We start from the raw sequence: 19406 nt of genomic DNA, 5'->3' as shown, positions 1-19406 counted from the left end.
CCTTCACCAACATTAGGCTTTACCTACCAATGTCACCTTCTTGTCCTACCTCCCTGACACCACCCTCCATCAGTCTTCTTTGGTATGTCACCATCCATCCTGCTGTACCTCCTGTTATTTTTGAATGTGTATTCAATGTGGGCAGAGGGGTTCATCTGTCCCCTTTGATGACTGATGCCTCAGTCAGCCTGGCAAGCAGTGGGGCACTAAGGGGTCCCAGGCTGCTGGACATGCCCCCATAGGTCTGGCCTGGCCAGTCAGGCAGCCTTGCATGGTCCCAACCACTCATCTGTGCCCTCCCACCCAGGCACTATCTGGTCACCATGGCACCCATCAGTAATAGGAGAGGGCCCCCACCCACCCACCCCAGTCCAGCCTCAAGTTTCATTTTGGCAGAGTCCATATGGGAGGTTGCCAAAGGGTGGGTGCAGAGCAGAAAGCGGCTCCTGGTACTGATGGCTACCGGCTGGGGCACTGGGAGCCCAATGAGGGGCTGCTGAGGTCTCTAGGAGGGCACCCATGCCCTGCCCCACATGAGAAGGCAGGCCTCTTCTTCCCCGGGGAGCTCATCCCAGCTCTCACTCCCAACACAAACCACCACCCCTGACTGACAGCCCTGCCCCAGGAGGCCTTCTCTGCCACTTCACTCCCTGGCTAAGGCCCCACTGGGCTGGGGGCCAACCGTCCCTGCCACTAGAAGAGACCCTGCCTGCTCTATGTCCTGTCTCGGCAATCAAGGACTAGCTTTCTTGTGGCTACCTCTGAGGCAGGTGAGGCCAGGCTCTGGGAGCCCAGGTACCTTATTTCTTCCCCTACCCAGACACTGGGCCCAGAGACAGAGCCCTGTCCAGCTGGCTGAGTCCACCGTAGCCTCAGAGACTTTGCATGGGTTGTTCCTACTGCCCAGGATGCTCATGCCCCCAGAACTTTTGCTTTGTTTTGTTTTTTGTCTTTCTAGGGCCACACCCGTGGCACATGGAAGTTCCCAGGCTAGGGGATGATTTAGAGCTGTAGCCGCTGACCTACACCAGAGCCACAGCAACACAGGATGCGAGCTGTGTCTGCGACCTACACCACAGCTCACAGCAATGCCGGATCCTTAACCCAATGAACAAGGCCAGGGATCATAACCAGCATCCTCATGGATGCTAATCAGGTTCGCCAACCTAATGAGCCAGGACAGGAACTCCTCATTCCCCCAGAATTTTACCTGGCAGATTCTTCTTGTTATTCGGGTGGACAAAGCTCAATGATGACCGCATCCCAGAGGCCCAGAGGCCCAGAGGTCCAGCCACTGCTGGACGTCTATTGTTTAGCTTCTTCTCATGGGGTGCTCACTAAGCATATCTCCCTCAGGGCAGGGAGCTCAGTGCTTTGGCCACAGTGGTGGGCCAAAAGCACCCGTGGCCCCAACCACAGTGTGTGTGTTGTGGCTCATGACTCACCACAGGGCAGTAAGGAGCAGGGGCCTGGGAGTGGATGTCTACTCCTGTGAGCACCCGGCACACTCTCTCCCCAATAGCTTAAGCTGAGGCCTGAGTGCTTCTGGCACCTTCATCACCTCTAGACCACCCAGGGACCCTTTATTTAAATCCTGGTGCCTGCTGCGATGGCTGTGACCCCTCTGTGTCTCAGTCTCCCTGGATGCTCACTGGGCTTGGGGAGCATGGCTGTGCCACCTGTAGCACGGGGTAGCTGTCTGAGGGGCAGGTAAGTCTGTGTAGCTGCTGCTCACAGACCCTGGTCACCAGGGCCCCCTCCCAGGAACAGCCCTGTGTGATGGTGCTTGGCCCCTCCCATCCTCACCTTGGTTTCCATATGCTCCTCCCACTCAAAGTGGCTAGTCCAAACATGGATCGGGTGAGGATACCTGGAGTGGAGACGTTTATTGACAAAACGGGGACTGGGCTGGGCTTACAACCTCTGCTCCTGGTTAAAGGGTAAGTGCCCGTGGGGAGGGCAGCACAGCCTTGGCCTTGTATTCCCACGGCTCTGGAAGTGTGTCTCAGGCCAACCTCAGGCACTGGGAGCATACTGCAGCACCAGTCTGTCAAAGTCGTTTTCCTTCAAGATGAATTGGGGGCAGCCAGGGTGCAGAGAGAGGGAGAGGAGAACCCGTGAGCCAGAGCCCACCTTTCAAGCCTTGCCAGGCAGGGCCTGGGGGCTTGGGGGCCCTGGGGCTCAGAGATGGGCTGCCCACATGGGCTCACCTTGGCATGGTACTCCTTGATGAAGGGGTGGGTCCTGTGGGCGTCCTTCAGCTGGGACAGGTAGCGGTTTGTCACCTGTAGGAGAGGTAAGGTTAGCTAAATCTGGGGACCCTATGGTGGTCCTGACCTACAGGGTAGGGGGTACGATGAAATGAGGGCCACCCAGCCAGACCCAGGCAAGAGCCCTGGTTTCCTCACATTCTCTCCATCTCCCCAGCCTGGAATCAGGCACATGGCTGGAGGATGCACTGTGGGGTTCAGGGAAGTGGGCCAGACGGAGTGGAGGGCAGGTCAGGGGGGATGTGGCTGGGAAAGGAGATGAGTCTTTTCTGGGCCCATGGTATGGAGACACTCCAGAGGCCTGGAACTGGGGCTCAGGCAGAGCCCTTGCTCCCAGCCTTGCCCTACCCCCAGGCCCAGCCCTGACATATGGGACTGAGGGCGTCTGTCTCTCTGTTTCTCCCAAACCGGTAGTCTGGCGTGGTTTCTGTGATGAGTGGGAGGGTTGTCCTATCTGTCCTGCACTACCCCAGCCCTGAGGGGACCCTTGTTCCAGGAACTGGTGACGGATTGTCGCAAAGCCCTGTGACAGGTCCCTGGCCAGCTGATCCTGGCACCTGGGTGAGGCAGTGCTCCAGCAGCCTCCCTCCCTGCCCGCAGACAAGGTAAGCTCACTAGGACTGCTCCCCTGGGCCCCTTTGCTCTTTCCTGTGGTCCACCCCCAACCCCGAGGTGGCACAGGCCACGTCCCCGAGCCTCAGCCCCTTGTCCACAGGACCCACAGACCTGCAGTCATGGCCAGGGTGGGGGCCCTGGGGGAGTACTTGCAATACCAACTTCTCACGGACGATAGCAATTGTACCCACTCATGGGAAGCAGGTTTCTGCCCCAACTCCAGGCCAACCTCAGAATCCAGACCCTGAGGCCCCAAGCTTCCTCTGGAGCTGGGTCACACCAGAGATCCCTGCCTGGCCCCGGGCTGGCACCATGACAGCTTGAAAACCCTCCTGCATCTGGCTGGGAGTGGAGAGGGTCCTACCTCAGGAGGCTTCCCCAGATGCTGGGACAGGACAATGAGGTTGATCAGTGTCTCTGGGTGGCCGCTGTCCTGAAAATAGGGGGACACCGGACAAGCAGGGTCAGCTCCTCCAAGCGCCCGGACTTGGCCCACTCATCCCCATCTCAGGTACGGCTTGAGGCTGAAAGACCCAGAGTCCCCCTCACCGGCCACTCTGCAAGGTGGCGACCTTAGGGCCCTCCTTTCTGCCTCCCCCCACCCCCTGCTCAAGCAGCTCTGCCTCTGAGCTTGCTGCTTCATGTGCCAATGAGACTGAAACACACCCCCGCCCCCATCTTGTTGTAATTTGGGAGGGGCGTATATTTATCACAAATCCCAAGGTGGCCTCAACCTATCACAGCCCAGCTAGCAGTTCCTCCTGCTGCAACGATGAGGCCTGAGATCATGGGGCAGACCCCACCCACCCTGCCTGCTCTCCAGGGGCCTGGGCAGGAAGCTGTGGGAAATTACCAGAACCTCCAAGTGGGTGACCTCACTCGTCCCGCCCACACTGGGCTTGGAGGCACAGGGAACTCTGGGAATCCCTCAGCTAGTGCCTTGGCCAGGAACCCCAGGCAGAGCCCCTGGTGGAGGTGCAGCATGGACCCCAGCTTCCTACACAGACCTGGCTCCAGCCCACACTGCCCTTCTTGGCAGAGATTCAAATTCTCTCCACAGCACGGGGCACCCTAGCGAGCAAGGCAGCTCCAGGCGTGCAGCCTGAGGATGCCAGCACGTGAGAGCATCCAACCAACTCCCCTCGGCCTGTTTCCACTCGGCAAACCTTCTGATGACAGCCTGGCCCCTCACAGAGATGAACAGGGAGAAAGCTTCCCATTAGTGTCAGTTTCTCACTACATCTAAAAACGCTGCAGATACTGGTTGGGCAAAGACAGCTTTGCAGGCCCAAGACGGCCACACTCTCAGGCTGTTATGGACGAGGATGGGCGCAGGCGACACCTCCCATCTGCAGCCTGCTCTCCCCTCAGCAACAAAGGGTAGGTGTCTTGCCCAAGAAGAAAGCCAGGTGAAGGACCATCTCGAGAGGCCCCAGGCCAGGCGGCCAAGCTGACAGTGAAGAGGAGACGGGGCCTGTGTCTGCTCAGCTCAGGCCAACTGGGGCCCAGGCTGACGGGATCATCCCAGTTTCTAGAGAAACCACAATCAGGATTGTTGTTTGCAATCCTGACAGTTAGCTGCTAAAGTATTAAAATGCCCCCGAGGCCACAAGGCAGGCCATGGGATCTCTGTCGCACTTGCTTCCATCCATCTCCATCTGCCTGTGAGCTGCTGCGGCAAGTGCATGCCACACTCCATGTCTCCTGCAGTCCCTACTGAGAGCCCTGGGGTGGGGTGGGGCGGTGCCAGCCTGTACCTTGTCCAGGGCCTCCTGCAGCACACCCTCGGCGGCCTCCCACCGGCCCTGGGCCATGTGGCAGGCTGCCTGCCCATTGAGTAGCAGCAGGGTAGACGAGCACTTGTCAGCCATCTCTTGGAAGATGTAGTAGGCATCCTGCAGCTTCTCACCACCCTGCAGGGACAGTTCTGATGTCACCGCTTTGTCACCCTGCTACCTGCTCTGTCCTGGAGTGAGCCCAGCACATTGTGGTGACAATTCAAGCGGGGCTGGCCTGTGGCAGGCACTCCATGGTCACCGCCCCCTCCCCTGCCGAGACCCCTGTGCAGCTTGTGCCGTGAGGGGGCCCAATAGACATGCAGCCCCTTCACACCCGGCTCCCCCAGCCCTCCATTTATGGATGCAGAAGCCTCAGCTTCCAGAGAAAAATCAGTGCATGAGCAGCTGGGCCAAGGTCTGGGCCAGGACCACTGGGACACACGGACTGTCAGCGGCAGCCTCTGCTCATGACCAGCAGCCCTGACCCTAACTGCCCGGACTCTGAATAGAAGATTCTGTCCATCTGCTAAAGATACAGCATCATACTTGCAGGAGAGCCTGAGACCAAGATGTCTTGTGAAAAAACAAAGGCTACTGGAAGGAGCTACTGGGGTGTGTTTGCCCCACTTAACTGAGTGGATACTGAAAACGAGCTGGGGTGAGGCCTCAGCCCCCCAAAGGGAAGTGCAGATGCATGCGGACGAGGAGCACATTTTAAAAGGCCCGTACAAAAGAGTGACTCAGAGAAAGGAAGTCAAGCGCCCAAATCCAAAAATGGGGCTGCTGCCAGGAGAGGGTGTGGCCAGGCATGTGGAGGCAGGGGGGTGGGCTTGGGAGAAAGTGAGAGGGGGACTTGGTCACCCAACCCTGTGCCAGGAGCCCGGGGAGCAGGTTGAGCAGCAGCCAAGCACAGGGGCCAGACCCCAGAGGGGGGTGAGCTGCCGGGCAGGCCAGCTCTGCGCCTCCAGGGGCGTGTGCAAGGAGAGGTCTGCTAAGTCTGGTTTCAGAACCCCTCAGTCTATTCACTCTGGCTCTGGTCAAGGTACTCAGCGGCAAAAAGCCAGCAGGAGATGGCCTGAGTGAGGGCAGAGCATGCATGGACACCCTGGACTGGGGCTCTCCCAGGGGACTGGCCCTCAGGAAAGCAGGAGGACCAGAGCATCTGTGGACCCCCACACCTGCACAGCCACAAGGGCAGCCAGTGCTGGGTGCAGTACATTGCCTCCACCTCCCAGCCCCCTGATACACCTCTGCCTCATGCCCCTGCACAAGCCTGGTGCTCACCACAGCCAGGTTGACCCAGGCGGTGGCCAGCTGGGTGAGGGTGGCATCCTCGTCCTGGTCCTGCATTTTCTTCAGCTCTTTCCTGGGGGGTGGAGGAGAGAGGCGGGAAGGTACCCAGTGGTTCAGTGGCCCAGCCAGTGCCCCCCATGTCCTTCCACCCAGTTCCTTGCCCATGAAGCCCCAGGACCTCAGGCCCTGGCCCGGCCACCCTCTACGGGTGGCTGTACTCTCCCCTGCATATTTGTGAAGCCCACTCTGACCCTGCAAATTGGGCCCCACTGGCCGCCTCACAGAAGGAAACTGAGGCACAAATAGTGATGCCACTTGTCCCAGGCAACACCCTGCAGGGGAGGGCGGGGAAGCCATGACCCCAATGGACTAGAATACAATCAATGAAGAAATGTTCCCATCACTGATATTCTGGGCCATGGGGAGGGCTCAGGGCAGTCCCCATGCCAAGTGCCCCCTGGCAGACAGAAGCCTGGTTTCTGGAGAACACAGGGTCCCAACATGGCCTGACCACTGCTCACATACCCCTGACGCACAGGCCATAGCCCAGCGGCCCCAGGTGGGTCCAGGGGGGGAGGGGCTTACCGGGCGAGGTCCAGGCGGTCTAGCTTCAGCAGGATCTGCACCGTCATGGCCATGCTGTGGGACAGGGTGGGTGATCAGAGAACCCCCTTGCCTCTTCACCCTCCCACCAGAAGCTCACCCCACGTGGGCAACACCTTCCAGAAACTTCCTGAGTGCTCAGGCCACCAGCCCTGCCTTGCAGAGGGGAACATGCAGCAGAGCCAAACTCAGGCCTGGGTGCTCCTTGCTGCACTGAGCAGCCCCATTGCTTCCCAGCAGCTGTACTCCCTGCCTGTCACCACTGAGTACGCTTGGGCAGAGAGCTCCCACTGGGTCCCCAGGACAGGGACTCCAGGCCCGTGGCCTGTGGCCTGTGGCCTGCGCCCTCTCGACCCATCTACACCCAACCCCTTCCAAACACTGTCCTGCAGGGGAGCAGCTGCTCTCCCACTTCAGAGCTCACACCCACTGTTTCTGTCTCGGACCCAGACAGCTGTGACCACTGATCACTGACGTGGCCATTTGTTCCCAAGTCCTCCCACCAGAAGGTGACCCAGCACCCTGACCGCCTAAGGAGCAGCATGAGAAATACTCATGAGATCCACCGCCCCATCAGCCGTGTATCATGCCTATTTCTAAGCTGCTACAAATTCCCCTCTGGGTCAAGATGGGACATAAATGGATGTAGAAGGAACACGTGGTGACCAACTAACCAGCAGAAGGCAGAAATCAAAGTGCTCACGGGGTGAATAGCTGTGTCCTCTGGGCCCAGGGCCCTGGCCACAGCACGGCCTACAGCCACCCCCTAGGGTCAGGGTGGAGCCGACTGCAGGCTGCACAGGGCTCTGGTGTCCAAGCCTGGAGCACCCTGAGGGCCAGCCCCGGGTTGGGGGGTTGGGGTGGCCTGTGGGGGCCCAGGGAGGACATGGAAAGGCCAGGGCCCAGGGCCCAGGACAGAGGATCACAAGGCTCTGCAGGAGCAGGGGGGCAGACAGAAACCTCAGGCAGAGACAAAGGTGCTTTCTGCTCTGTTGCCGGGAACAGAGGGTTTTCAGCTCCGGGTGCGTGTCCTTGGAGCAGCGGCCCAGCCGTGCAGAAAATTCTCTCTTGGACTGAGGACAAGAGCTGCAGCCTAAATGGGAGGACAGCGCCCCACCCCAGCCCTGGCCTTTCAGAGCAGCCTCCCTCACCGTTCCTAAGATGATGGCCCTGAGCTGCCTGGACACCAGAGGAGCCACTCACACTGGCCGTTCCTCTGGTGCAGGGTGGCCACTCACCACTCCAGGCTGTCCCCTTGGTGCAGGGTGCGCAGGGCGGCGTCCGGGTTCTGGTCATGGAAGTAGATGGAGGCAGCCATGAGCAGGAAGGTGGTGTTGGTCACGTCCACGCTCCGGCTCATCTCCCGGTCCAGCTCGGCCACAATCGCATCCCTGGGAGAAACTGCTGCTCAGGGCCCAAGGCTGGGGTGGGAGGTAGCCTCACCCCCGTGGAAAGAGACAGGCCCAGAGAGGGCGAGTCAGGCCCCTGGAGGCACAGAGCAGCAGGGAGCAGAATGGGCCCAGCTGTCTCTGCCAAGCCCCACTGGGTGCTGGTCTTGCCACTTTCCCACCAGGCATTTCTCACCCCTTTTACAGACAGGGAAACTGAGGCTGGGAAGAGTGGGGGTCAGTGCTCCGGGCCCCGTGGGGGGAAGTGGTACAGGACGGGCCTCACCTGGCTCTACCTACAAAACAGTACAAATGACCAGCCAGGCCTTGAGTTCCCCCGGCCCTCAGTGCTTGAGAGCTAAAGGGTCCACATCACCTAGATGCAGAGGGACGGAGTGGCTCACCAGGGGCCCCTCCACAGGGACATGAGGCTACACAAGCCAACCTCACATTGGTGACCACCCTCCCCAGGAGGCCAGTGGTCTCAGCAGAGGGTCCTGATCTTCTCGGGTCAGCACATGGGCTTGGGTCCTGAGGGCAACTGCTCTCCGTTTCCAAGCCTGCCGTGCTGGCTGCTCCCAGCAAGTGGGCAGTGTGCCAAGCTGGCGGCTGGGAGCCGACAGCCAGCTGGAGGCTGGGCTTCCCCAAGGACCAGCCAGACGCCCCCACATGCCACAGGACACCTAAACCGTGGTCTGATTAACTGAAATGAGGAGCTGCCACTCCTTGTTTCAAAGGGCTGCTGGGGGGTTAACAAGAAAAGGAAAACCAGGGCCCAGTCCCTTGTCACTGCTAGACAAAAGCTGTGGCTTGGGATCCAGTCTTGACAAATATACATTTCATGCGAGTTGCTGGGGGGCCGGTGGTCAAGTGTCCGGGTAGCTGAGGGCCCTGGACATGCCTGTCACTGTCTCCACACCCTCCAAACAGGTGCCTGATGTACAAATGACTTCACATCAAGCCTGTTCCCCACTCTGCATGGCAGGACTGTGTACAAAGGTCACACAGGGTTGGTGTGAGGAGTCCCAAGAGAACCTCCCAAAGCTTTGTGCCTGGTTCCTGGCACACAGGGTGTGAACATGACGTCTACTCTTATCCTTGTGATGTTAGCGGTATGTGTTGTTACTAGAACGTGTTGTTTTATCTGCACAGGCTCTGGCACGTTCTCTCCACCTGCCTGCTGGGCAGTCTGTGTGGGACGGTGGTTTGTGCTGCTGGGACGGAGGCACTGAGAGCCACTCTGCCCTCCCGAGCACTGCTCCAGGCCGCGTGCTGCCTGAGGGGTCTTGCCTGTAATGTTCACAGCAGCCCCTGCTCCTGGAGGGCTTGGGGCTCCTTATCTTCCCGAAAGGAGGATGGGGTTTGTCACCCCAACAAGCAAAGTGCAGAGACGGTGAAGTGATGGCTCCAGGAAGCTGCCTATCCTGGGGCTGCTGTCCCAAAGCACCACGTGTGTGGCAGGTGCATGAGGGTGGTGTTATTAAAACAATAGGAATTTAATCCTTACAGTTCTGGAGGCCAGTAGTCTGAAATCAAAGTGCTGGCAGCCTCCAGCCTCCAGCCTTCCGGGGGCTCTGAGGGAGGATCTGCCCCAGGCCCTCTCCTGGCTTCTGGTGCCGAGGCAGTCCTCAGCTTGTGTCTGTTCCCCCAACTCTGCCTCCATTTTCACATGACCTTTCCCTTTGCGTCTCATCTTCTGTCTTTTATGAAGATGCCAGTCACTGGATTTAGGGCCCACCTTATATCGCAAGATCCTTAACCACTTTCCTCTGCAAAGACCCCATTTCCAGTGAGGTCAGGTTCATGGGTTCTGGGGGGTCAGGACATGGACATGTCTCTTGGGGCCCCTATGCAGCTGCCACTGCTCACAGTAAACCCCTCAAGCTTCTCTGTGGACGAAGGGGCTTGATCACTAGAGGTGGCTCATAGGGCACTGCCCTTCACGAGGAGCAGAGGTGGGGGGAGCACAGCAGACTCACTCACATTTGGGACCCAAGATGGCTGCAGCGGCCCATGAGGGAAGCATAGTATCAACAAGGTCACAACCACATCCTGGTCTAAGAAGTTCCACAGGGCAGAGATTGGAGGGCCCCCCTGTGCGGCATCCCCAAGCTGTGAGGAGCAGCCTGGGTGGTGGAAGAGCCTGGGGCTGGGACAGGCAGGTGGGGGGGGGTCAGCTCACAGAGCAAAGCATTTCCCTGTCATGGGCTGTGTGGCCCCAGCCTTCTATCCCAGCCACTGTCTGGGGAGTGTTTTACCCCTGCAATCTCAGGAGCCCTCATGACCAGCCCATTCCCAGGGGGATGGGATAACTGAGGTGCAGAAAGGCCACGGGGCCTGCTGGGTCAGGCTGGTGTTCCACCAAGTGAGCCAGGGCCACACGGCTCCCACTTGCTTGAGTAAGAACCACCTGAGGCCAGCAGAGCTGGTCTGTGAGCGGTCTCAGATCCCATACTGAGCAAGCGGAGCACAGGCAGGCCTGGTCCTGGGATACCTAGGGCTTCCGGGTCCCCACAGCCCTAACCCCCGTCTCTTGGCCACCGCCTGAGGGTGTCTGACAACTGTTGGTCTGTGGCGCGGGGTGGACACCCAGCTCAGGGGAAGGACTTGGTGTCCCCTCTCACCCTCCACTCCCTCGCCTGCACTGTGGGTGAGCAGCAGTGGCTGCAAGACTGACTCCCCACCCTGTATCTCAGGGGAGGCCCTCGTGGCAACAAGGAGGCCCTCGAAGCAGTCCCTCAGTACCTGTACACAAGTCCTCATCTCTGATCCCCCCAGAAGCCCCTTTGAAGCAGGCTCCATCACTACCCAGCACTGTGCACGTGAGGGAAAGTGAGGCTCAGAGAGGTGAGAGGGCAGAAGAGGGATGCCAACCAACATCCTCTGCCCGCCCAGGTCCCCCATGCCCACCCCTCCTCACCGCCGGCTGTCACTAGCCAGGTACTCAGCAAACATGCGGATGGCCTGGAGCTCAGGTGCCGAGGAGGCCTTGATCTCGTCGAGGACCACGCCGAACTTCCTCTGTGGTCAAAACAAGCACCCTGTCAGCTCCACCCAACCATCCTGTAGAGTTTATGCGTTCTCAGGCCCCGGGAACACACAAGCAAGATCCTGGAGGAGTCTCAGTACTCCAGGCTGGCGTCCACCACCCACAGGGACCCCCTCAGCCCACAGGTGCCACCTTTGCTGGAGTGCACTGTGGAAGCCAACACAGCATCACTCTTACCTGTTGGGCCACTCTGCCTGCTGCTCTAGCTGGAGACCCTGGTGGGTCATTATCCAACCCCCAGTGATGAGGTGACAGGGTGAGGCCAATTTGTGCAGGGGGGGTGTCATTAGGGGCAAAGGGGTGTGGGGGTGTGTTTCTATTGAGCAAAATAGGCACCCCACTGAGGGATACCCAGCAGGCAGGTCATTGCCAAGAGGGAAATCGGAATCAGGGACCCATTTTTCACTGTGTTTCTCTCTAGACAGTTTCAGTGTTTACACTGCCATCTACACGCACTCATCTTTTAAAGCGCCTGAAGCGCCTGTACGGGGAGTTTCTGTCGTAGCTCGGTGGTTAATGAACCCAACTAGTATCCATGAGGACTCGGATTCAATCCCTGGCCTCACTCAGTGGGTTAAGGATCCGGCATTGCCATGAGATGTGGCATGAGTGGCAGACATGGCTTGGATCCTGCGTTGTTGTGGTTGTGGTGTAGGCCGGAGGCAGCTACAACTGTGATTAGGCCCCTAGCTTGGGAACTTCCATATGCCACAGGTGCGACCCTAAAAAAAGCAAAAAATAAAAAATAAAAATAAAGTGCTCATACACATGTGTGCATACAGACATGTATATATGAACATATCCCAGAGACTGAGGGGTGCACTCAGACACCCTACTCCGCTGGAGGGCACAAACACTGCCTGAACATCACCCCAGAGGTCGGGGGAGTAAGATCGGCCTGGTTCACAAGAGGGAAGTCCCATCAGGCTCCAGAACACTCTGCAGAGGGAAAGATGCAAACAGACCCTCAGGAAGCCACCTGAGGCCTAATGTGAGGCAGGGGGGCATCTGTGGAACCATGTGCCCACGACAGAGCTGCCTAGGGCCATGGCTGGGAGACAAGGCCAGCACGGAGGCTGGTGGCCACACCTGTACTGTGGGCCTGGGGTGGGAACAAGGTGGGGCACAATGCAGTCCTGTTTTCACCACCTGGATTATTTTTAGAACAGGGGGATATATGCTTGCCCTATTACCAGGATAATGCTGCCTTTCAAAAACCCTAGTGTCAGAGTTTCTGTTGTGGCTCAGCAGTAACAAACCCAAAAAGTATCCATGAGGATGCGAGTTAGATCCCTGGCCCCGTTCGATGGGTTAAGGATCTGGTGTTGCTGTGAGCTGTGGTACAGGTCACAGATGCAGTGTAGGCCGGCAGCTATAGCTCTGATTTGACCCCTAACTTGGGAACTTCCATATGCCACAGCAGAGGCCCTTAAAAAAAAAAAAAAAAAAGGCAAAAAATCCCCCCAAGCCACCTTAGAAACCACTGACTCTAATAACAGAGTTGGAGTTCCCATCGTGGCTCAGCAGAAACGAATCTGACTAGCATCCAAGAGGATGCAGGTTCAATACCTGGTCTTACTCAGTGGGTTAAGGATCCGGCATTGCCGCGAGCTATGGTATAGGTCGCAGACGTGTGCTTGGATCCCATGTTGCTGTGGCTGTGGCGTAGGCCAGCAGCTACAGCTCCGATTCAACCCCTAGCCTGGGAATCTCCATATGCGGCAGGTACAGCCCTAAAATGCCCCAAAATAAACAGAAACAAAAACAGTAGCAATATCAGTGAATCATTTGTAACAAAAGCACCCCACCAACCTAAAATGTTAATAAGAGAAACAGCCTAAAGAACAGGGGTGGGGGGATAGAATTTTGAATTCTCTTTACCATCTGCTCAGTTATTCCGTAAACTCAGAAGCATACTAACAAGTAAAATTCATTAAGTGAAAAAAAGAAAAGCAGGAAATCCCAGCACCATCCCTCTGGCCTGGTGCTCCATGGCATCAGTGACTTGGCCCCTTACTTGTGGTCCCCACCTCTGCCAGCAGTCTGTTCCTCTCTCCCCGGGTTGATGGCTGTCACAGGCAAGGGCCCACGCTCACCTGTGCGAGGTACGCTCTGTACAGGAAGACATCCCTTTCCACATCTCTCTCGGGGCTTGATGGCTGTGGAAACAGAGGCAGGTCAGGACTCTCAGGGCTAAGTGCCTAATAGGCCCTTAGAGGCCAGGAGCAGGCAGCTTTCCAGATGGGAGTCTGGGCCCTAGTCCCAGCCCTGGCTCCCAGCTGCCTGTGACCTTAGGGAGCCGGAGAACAGCCTCCATTGAGGGCATGCAGCATGCCAGGCACCTGATCTGGTCCCACCCTGATGTCCTCCTGGGAAAGGAGGCTCAGTCGTCACCCTTGTCCGTCCAGGTGAGGGATGGGGGCACCAAAAGTGCTGAAACCGTTCCAGCCACACAACAGAGGCCAGGGCAGAGCTGATGCTTCTGACCACAGGACACATGGCCACATACGCCAAGGGAGAAGGACCCCAGGGTGCAGCAGATCAAAACAGAGGCTGCTCAACAGTATAGATGGTCCGAGGACATGAGGTGTGGTAGGAGGGCAGTGATGCCATGGTGCCTAGAGTTTGTAAAAGTTGAGAAAACAGTCCTGGGAGGATTTCCATCTGGAGATGGATGGTTGATGCTGAAGAAGAGATGGGACTTTACTTCCTGGAACAAATACTTTCATGCTGCTTGTTCCTATCTTACTTTTGTTTTAAAATACTCTTTAAACATGATAAACAAAAGAGATGGAGGTGTGCCTCACTGAGAGGACCTTTCTCTGAGGGCTCAGCTTGGGTGACCCAGTGTAATGTCTGGGGGTCTAGCCAGGCTGGGTGAGACCCTGGGCACCGCCCTGTGCTCCAGAACAAGGTCCATGGACCATACCCCTCAGCCCAGCCACTGCACAGAATCCAGAAGCAGGAGTGGGGTGACCTCATACAGGGTTCACTGTGGGACCACGAGGAAGGCCCCCATGAGGCTGTGGGCGGGCAAGGGTCCCTTCCTAGAGAGAATGGCTTTGGACCATACCCCAGGGTGCTGGACAACTTCCTGTAGACCCTGAGGTACCTAGGGTGGGTGGGAATAGAGCAGCTCAGCCCAGGGGGTGCGGGAGCACCAGGACAGGCCACGAGGGAGCTGGGAGAGGAAAGTGATAGGGGCAGGGGGCCCGGCCACCTTGGAGCTGCCACACCAACAGCCTCCAAACCACAGGGCCTGGGAAAAGAGCACAGAGAGACCGGCCTGTCCAGCTGCCATGAAGCAGGGACAAAGGGTCCGGAGTCCCACCGGTGGGAGCACACCACCACTGCCCTTCCCCAAGGCTGAGAACCAGACTCCTAGTCACCAGGCTTTCTTCTTCCCAGCCTGAGGGGGTACGGGCGGTGAACGTGTCCTCCTCCCAGGCCAAGGGAGACTGCAAACAAGAAGCCTGGCTCCTAGCCCCAGGCTGACTCAGGCCAACTTCCCTGCGGGGTCTCTGCAGCTTGCTTGGGCCTCGGTAGCCAAGCTGGGAATCTGGCCACCATTTGGAACACGATGTCTTCTAAATAAGTGATTCTCAAATGGCCCTTAGAGGAGAACATTGGTGAGGACGACCCATCTGGGGTTCCCACACCAACTTCAGTAAAAAAAGAGACAAAGGCTGGCTCTCGGTGTCTCTGAAGCGAGGATGTGGTAGGATGCCCCATGGCAGACCAGGGTGCCAGAGGCCACTCCGAGCCTCGGCTGCCCTGTCTGTAAAACGGGCACCACCAGGGACTCTGCAGGACTCCCGAGGTGTCACCAAGACCCCACCTGCAGACATTCAAGGCCCTCTCAATCAACCAGAGAGCGAAGAACTTCTGGGAGGTGTAAGAACAAGGACAGATGTTCAGACCAGGGAACCACGAGGTCTCTGATGAATGCCTACAGGTGAGCGCTCTGTCCCCAGTCCTGACAGCTCCTCAGGATCACCTGGGCTCTCAGAAACCAGGAATTCCAGGAGGAATTGGAATTCCACCAATGCCCAACCCCAGGGTGGTGCCAGACTACCTTCAGCCAGGCCTGAGCGCGAGGAGAACTGTCCAAGGAGGCACGTCCCCTCCCCTTACTGCCCGTGTGGCCATCAGTCACCTGGCCACCCTAGATGGTCAGCTTCCAGAAGCTTTCTCCCCTGTTTCATCCCCAACACCTGTGCAGTGCCTGCCATCTTGTGGGCACAGTGGGGAAACATGTCAGTGCCAACACTGTCACTCACCAGGTGTTCTACCTAGAGCCACCTCTGGTGGTGCCTGTCTGAGATTGCTGGGGTCACTATAACTAACCACTAACCAGGGGGCTTCAAATAGAAAATCATTTTCTCATGGTTCTGGAGGCCAGAAGTCCAAGATCAAGGTGTCAGCAGGGCCATGCTCCCTCCAAAGGCTCCATGGGAGGATCCTTCCTTGCCTCATCCAGCTTCTGGTGATTCCAGGTAGTCCTTGGCTTGAGGCTACATCACCTCAACCTCTGCCTCCATCTTTTCTGTTTACCTCAAACCTCTTCCTGCCTTCCTCTTAGAAGGACACTGGTCACTGGACTTAGGGCCTATCCTAAATCCCGGCTGATCTCATGTAGCGATCCTTCACTGAATTGCAGCTGCAAAGATCCTTTTCCAAGTAAGTCACATTTACAGGTTCCAGATGGACATACCATTTCAGGGACACCATTCAACCCAGGAGGCTGCCTAGGAGGGTTTAGGTAGCCTGCGTGACAGAATTTATTGTTTTTTTTCTTTTTAGGGCCACACCTGTGGCACATGGAAGTTCCTGGGCTAGGGTTAGAATTGAAGCTGCAGTTGCTGGCCTACACCACAGCCATAGTAACCCCAGATATGAGCCACATCTGTGATCTACACCCCAGCTTGCAGCAATGTTGGATACGTAACCCACTGAGCGAGGCCAGAGATCGAATCTGCATCCTCATGGATACTAATCCAGTTCTTAACCCACTGAGCCACAATGGGAACTCCTGGACCAGAATTTAATCACATCAAATGGCTCAGCAGGGAAAGGACTTCTACTCTTCACGGAGAACATCTTGGTTTGGGGCCAGCACATCTTTATCACATTGCTAGAGAGGGTGCAGGTCCCTCGGCTCAGAGGCTGGGCTGCAAGTGCGCCTCTAGCAAGGTGACTGCTGATCTGGTTTCCTTTGTTTTCCGTCACTCTCATGCTGGTTCTTTCAGCAGGGAGGTAAAGTTTCCATATTATGATACAGTAAGACTCAAAGAGGAGTTCTTCTGTGGTGCAGTGGGTTAAGGATCTGGGTGCAGCCAGAAAAAAACAAAAACAAAAACCAAAGAACATATTGCTATAACAGAAGCAAAACAGACATTCAGCAGAAAGCAAAAGGCAGAACATGAGTATAACAATGAATCTCACAGAGACCCTACTGAAATGAATGTCACTGCTCCCATGTGACAGGACGGGAAACTGAGGCTCAGAGAGGTGCAGTGAATCAGGCTTGGCTGCAGAGAGAACCTAGAAGAGCCAAAATCCGAGCCCAGGAATGCTTCAATCTTCTTGTGAGCTACATACACTACCCCAGCATGGAGGCCCATAACCGTGTGCGAAGCAGAGTGAGACACGCACACATCCCTGTGCCCTCTCACCCCTCGAGACGTCCACGCCAATCCCTGGGACCTGTGAACAGTTGACATTACAAAAGGGATTTCGATGGTGTGATAAACGTTATGAGCCCCAAAATGGGGAGACTATGTTAGGTTACATGGGAACATCCTGTCTAATCACAGGTGCCCTTAAAAGCAAAGACCACTTATTTATTTATTTTCTTTTTAGGGCCACACCTGCGGCATACAGAAGGTCCCAGGCTAGGGGCTGAATTGGAGCTGCAGTGATGGCCTACACCACAACCACAGCAATGCTGGATCCAAGCAGCATCTGAAACCTATGCTGCAGTTTGTGGCAATGCCAGATCCTTAATCCACTGAGCCAAGCCAGGGGCTGAACGTGCGTCCTCATGGAGACTATGTCAGGTTCTTAACCTGCGGAGCCACAACGGGAGCTCCAAGCAGAAGACTTTTAGACTAAAGGGATGAAGGGAGGGGGAAATCTGAGAGACTCCAATATGGCTGGTTCTGAGATGGAAGGGTGATGTGCGAGCTTGAGGACTAGAGAGAAGCCTCTGGGAGCTAAGAGTGGCCCCTGGTCAAGAGGCAGCAACTGGAACAAGTTAGGAAGGTGATTCTTCCCCAGAACCTCCAGAAAAGATGTAGCCAGACCAATACTTTGATGTTAGCCTGGCGAGAACCTTGCTGAACTTCTGACCTACAGAAGCTATGAGATAATAAATGTGTGCTCTTTTAAGCCATTGTTTGTGCAATTTGTCACAGCGGCAATGGAAAGCAAACATGATTGTACACACGTTATTTCAGCAAATCCTAACCTTCCTGAAATCTGTTTGGAGTTCTACCCCCATTACATAGATAATGCTCAGGGACACGAGGTTCCCTGCAAAAGGCCAGAAGGGAAAACAAGCTTTCTCTACTTCAGAATCCAATTTCCTCCGAAGGCTCTGCGTGCCTCTCTGAAGACATCTGCCACTCCCCTGCTTGGTGCTTCGATGGCCTCCCACAATGGCCTCCAAACATGTTTGGAATAAAACCCAAACCCCTGCTGCTGTGGCCCCCTAAGGCTCTGTCCACCTCATTCTTTGTCTCTCCCGCTGTACTTGCCCCACTTCTGCTATACCAGCCTCCTAGGCCTTGATCACCTGGAACTCACTCCTGCCTCAGCCACCTCTGCAGCAACTTATGGGGTTAGATCCTTCCCCAAGGTTCAGTCTCAGGTTCAAATGACAGAGAGATCTGGCCTGATCTGACCACTCTCACGCAAAGCAGTCCCCACATCCATCTCTAATTTTTTTTAATTTTATTTTATAGCTGCACCACGGCATATGGAAGTTCCTGGGCCAGGGACTGAATCTGAGCCATGGCAGTGACCCAAGCCCCTGCAGCTGGATTCTTAACCCATTGTGCCACAGTGGGAACTCCCCCCACCCCCATTTCTGACTCAGTACTTTCATCTCCTCTCACCCCCATAGGGCTCAAGTTGTAATTAAGCTTTCTCTCTTCAGAACACTAAACCCTGGAGTTCCCATCGTGGCTCAGTGGTTAACGATTCTGACTAGTAACCATGAGGTTGCGGGTTCGATCTCTGGCTTTGTTCAGTGGGTTAGGGATCCAGCGTTGCTGTGAGCTTCGGTGTAGGTCGAAGACGAGGCTTAGATCCCGAGTTGCTGTGGCTGTGGTGTAAGCTGGCGGCTACAGATCTGATTAGACCCCTAGCCTGGGAACCTCCATATGCCACAGGTGCGGCCCTTAAAAAAAAAAAACAAAACATTCTCCAATGGCTCACTCTCAAAGTAACTGTAATATCCGTGACCCTTACCCAAAAGTACTGCCTAAGGTCCTTTCTGCCCCCTCTCCTGTCACCCACTCACTGCCTGGGCCCTGGACTCTATTTTTCAGCTCTCAAACAGCCAAGCCCCCTCACCACTCCCCATCACACCATCTCCTGACATCTTGTTTATTAACTTGTTAACTCTCTGTCTTCCTTGGGAGCTGAGGTTTCCAAGAGAGCTGGGAGTTTTGTCTATTTTGTACTGCTTTGAGCCCAGCACGAGCACACTGCCTGGCTTATACAGATACTCCATGAGGAGTGAACGAATGGGCATGTTTGGAGAGAAATAATCTGGTTAATGGGACAGGGTGACATGCGAAAAGCCTCGGAGTTCTCTGGACAATGAGGATAAACAACGTCCCTACTTCACAGGTATTGAGGGTATGGCGGCACAGTGTGGCTCTGAACCAGCAAAAATTACTGTTATTATTATCATTGCCATAGCGTAATAACCTCGCCATTGTTATTACCACAGCGGTAAGAAACCCCTCTTTTACTCAAACGCCTCCCAGGCTAAGAGCGCTCAAAGTGAGAAGTATCATAAACTGCTGCTGCTTTGGGTTTTGTCACGGGACAGGGATAATTCCTTATCGCGCTCTAAAGAGGTGTGAGAGGAAAAACGGGGCGAGGAAAGAAAGGGTTTTAAAATCAGAGCACGACCCGTGGCCAACAGGAAGCGTATTCCGCCCCTGCCTCCGCCTCCGCCCCTAGCATCCCCTAGCCCACCTTCACCCGCTGAGCCTCGTTGATGCACTGTTGGTAGCTGCCAATATAGAAGGCATTCTTTACGTCGAACAATTCGTCTACTTCCCCGGAGCCGCCGGAGGCCGGGCCGGGTGCCGGTGGCGCCATGTCGCTGTGTTCCTACCCCTTCCTCTTCCTGAGAGACACGTCGGCCGGAAACACAGAGCCACTGCAGAGCCTC

General features: G+C 56.2%; 1 protein-coding gene across 2 annotated transcripts; it reads right to left on the bottom strand.

Annotated features, from left to right (window-relative positions):
• Positions 1-1871: 1871 nt before the first annotated feature.
• On the bottom strand, positions 1872-19384 carry COPE (COPI coat complex subunit epsilon). 2 transcript variants are annotated; one of them, XM_047776482.1, is made up of 10 exons: positions 19208-19383; positions 13093-13155; positions 10868-10968; positions 7798-7950; positions 6542-6595; positions 5948-6029; positions 4643-4798; positions 3250-3318; positions 2211-2285; positions 1872-2064 (listed from the first exon to the last, which is right to left on the bottom strand). In XM_047776482.1, the coding sequence occupies exons 1-10, from the start codon at positions 19331-19333 to the stop codon at positions 2017-2019; spliced, it is 927 nt and encodes a 308-aa protein (XP_047632438.1). In that variant the 5' UTR covers positions 19334-19383; the 3' UTR covers positions 1872-2016. The 2 variants fall into 2 exon arrangements, with proteins under 2 accessions (XP_047632438.1, XP_047632439.1); XM_047776483.1 differs by lacking the exon at positions 4643-4798 and having other exon boundaries at positions 19208-19384.
• Positions 19385-19406: the final 22 nt, after the last annotated feature.

This window comes from Phacochoerus africanus, chromosome 4, assembly GCF_016906955.1.
Source record: "Phacochoerus africanus isolate WHEZ1 chromosome 4, ROS_Pafr_v1, whole genome shotgun sequence".
Classification (NCBI taxonomy): Eukaryota; Metazoa; Chordata; class Mammalia; order Artiodactyla; family Suidae; genus Phacochoerus; species Phacochoerus africanus.
This window is presented reverse-complemented; position numbering and strand designations above follow the sequence as displayed.

Coding starts and splice junctions, on each gene's coding strand:
- COPE (XM_047776482.1), bottom strand. CDS start 19,333: ATGGCGCCACCGGCACCCGGCCCGGCCTCCGGCGGCTCCGGGGAAGTA. Junction 13,156..19,207: donor ACGAGGCTCAGCGGGTGAAG/GTGGGCTAGGGG, acceptor CTGTTTCCACAG/CCATCAAGCCCCGAGAGAGA. Junction 3,319..4,642: donor TGCAGGAGGCCCTGGACAAG/GTACAGGCTGGC, acceptor CCCTATTTTCAG/GACAGCGGCCACCCAGAGAC.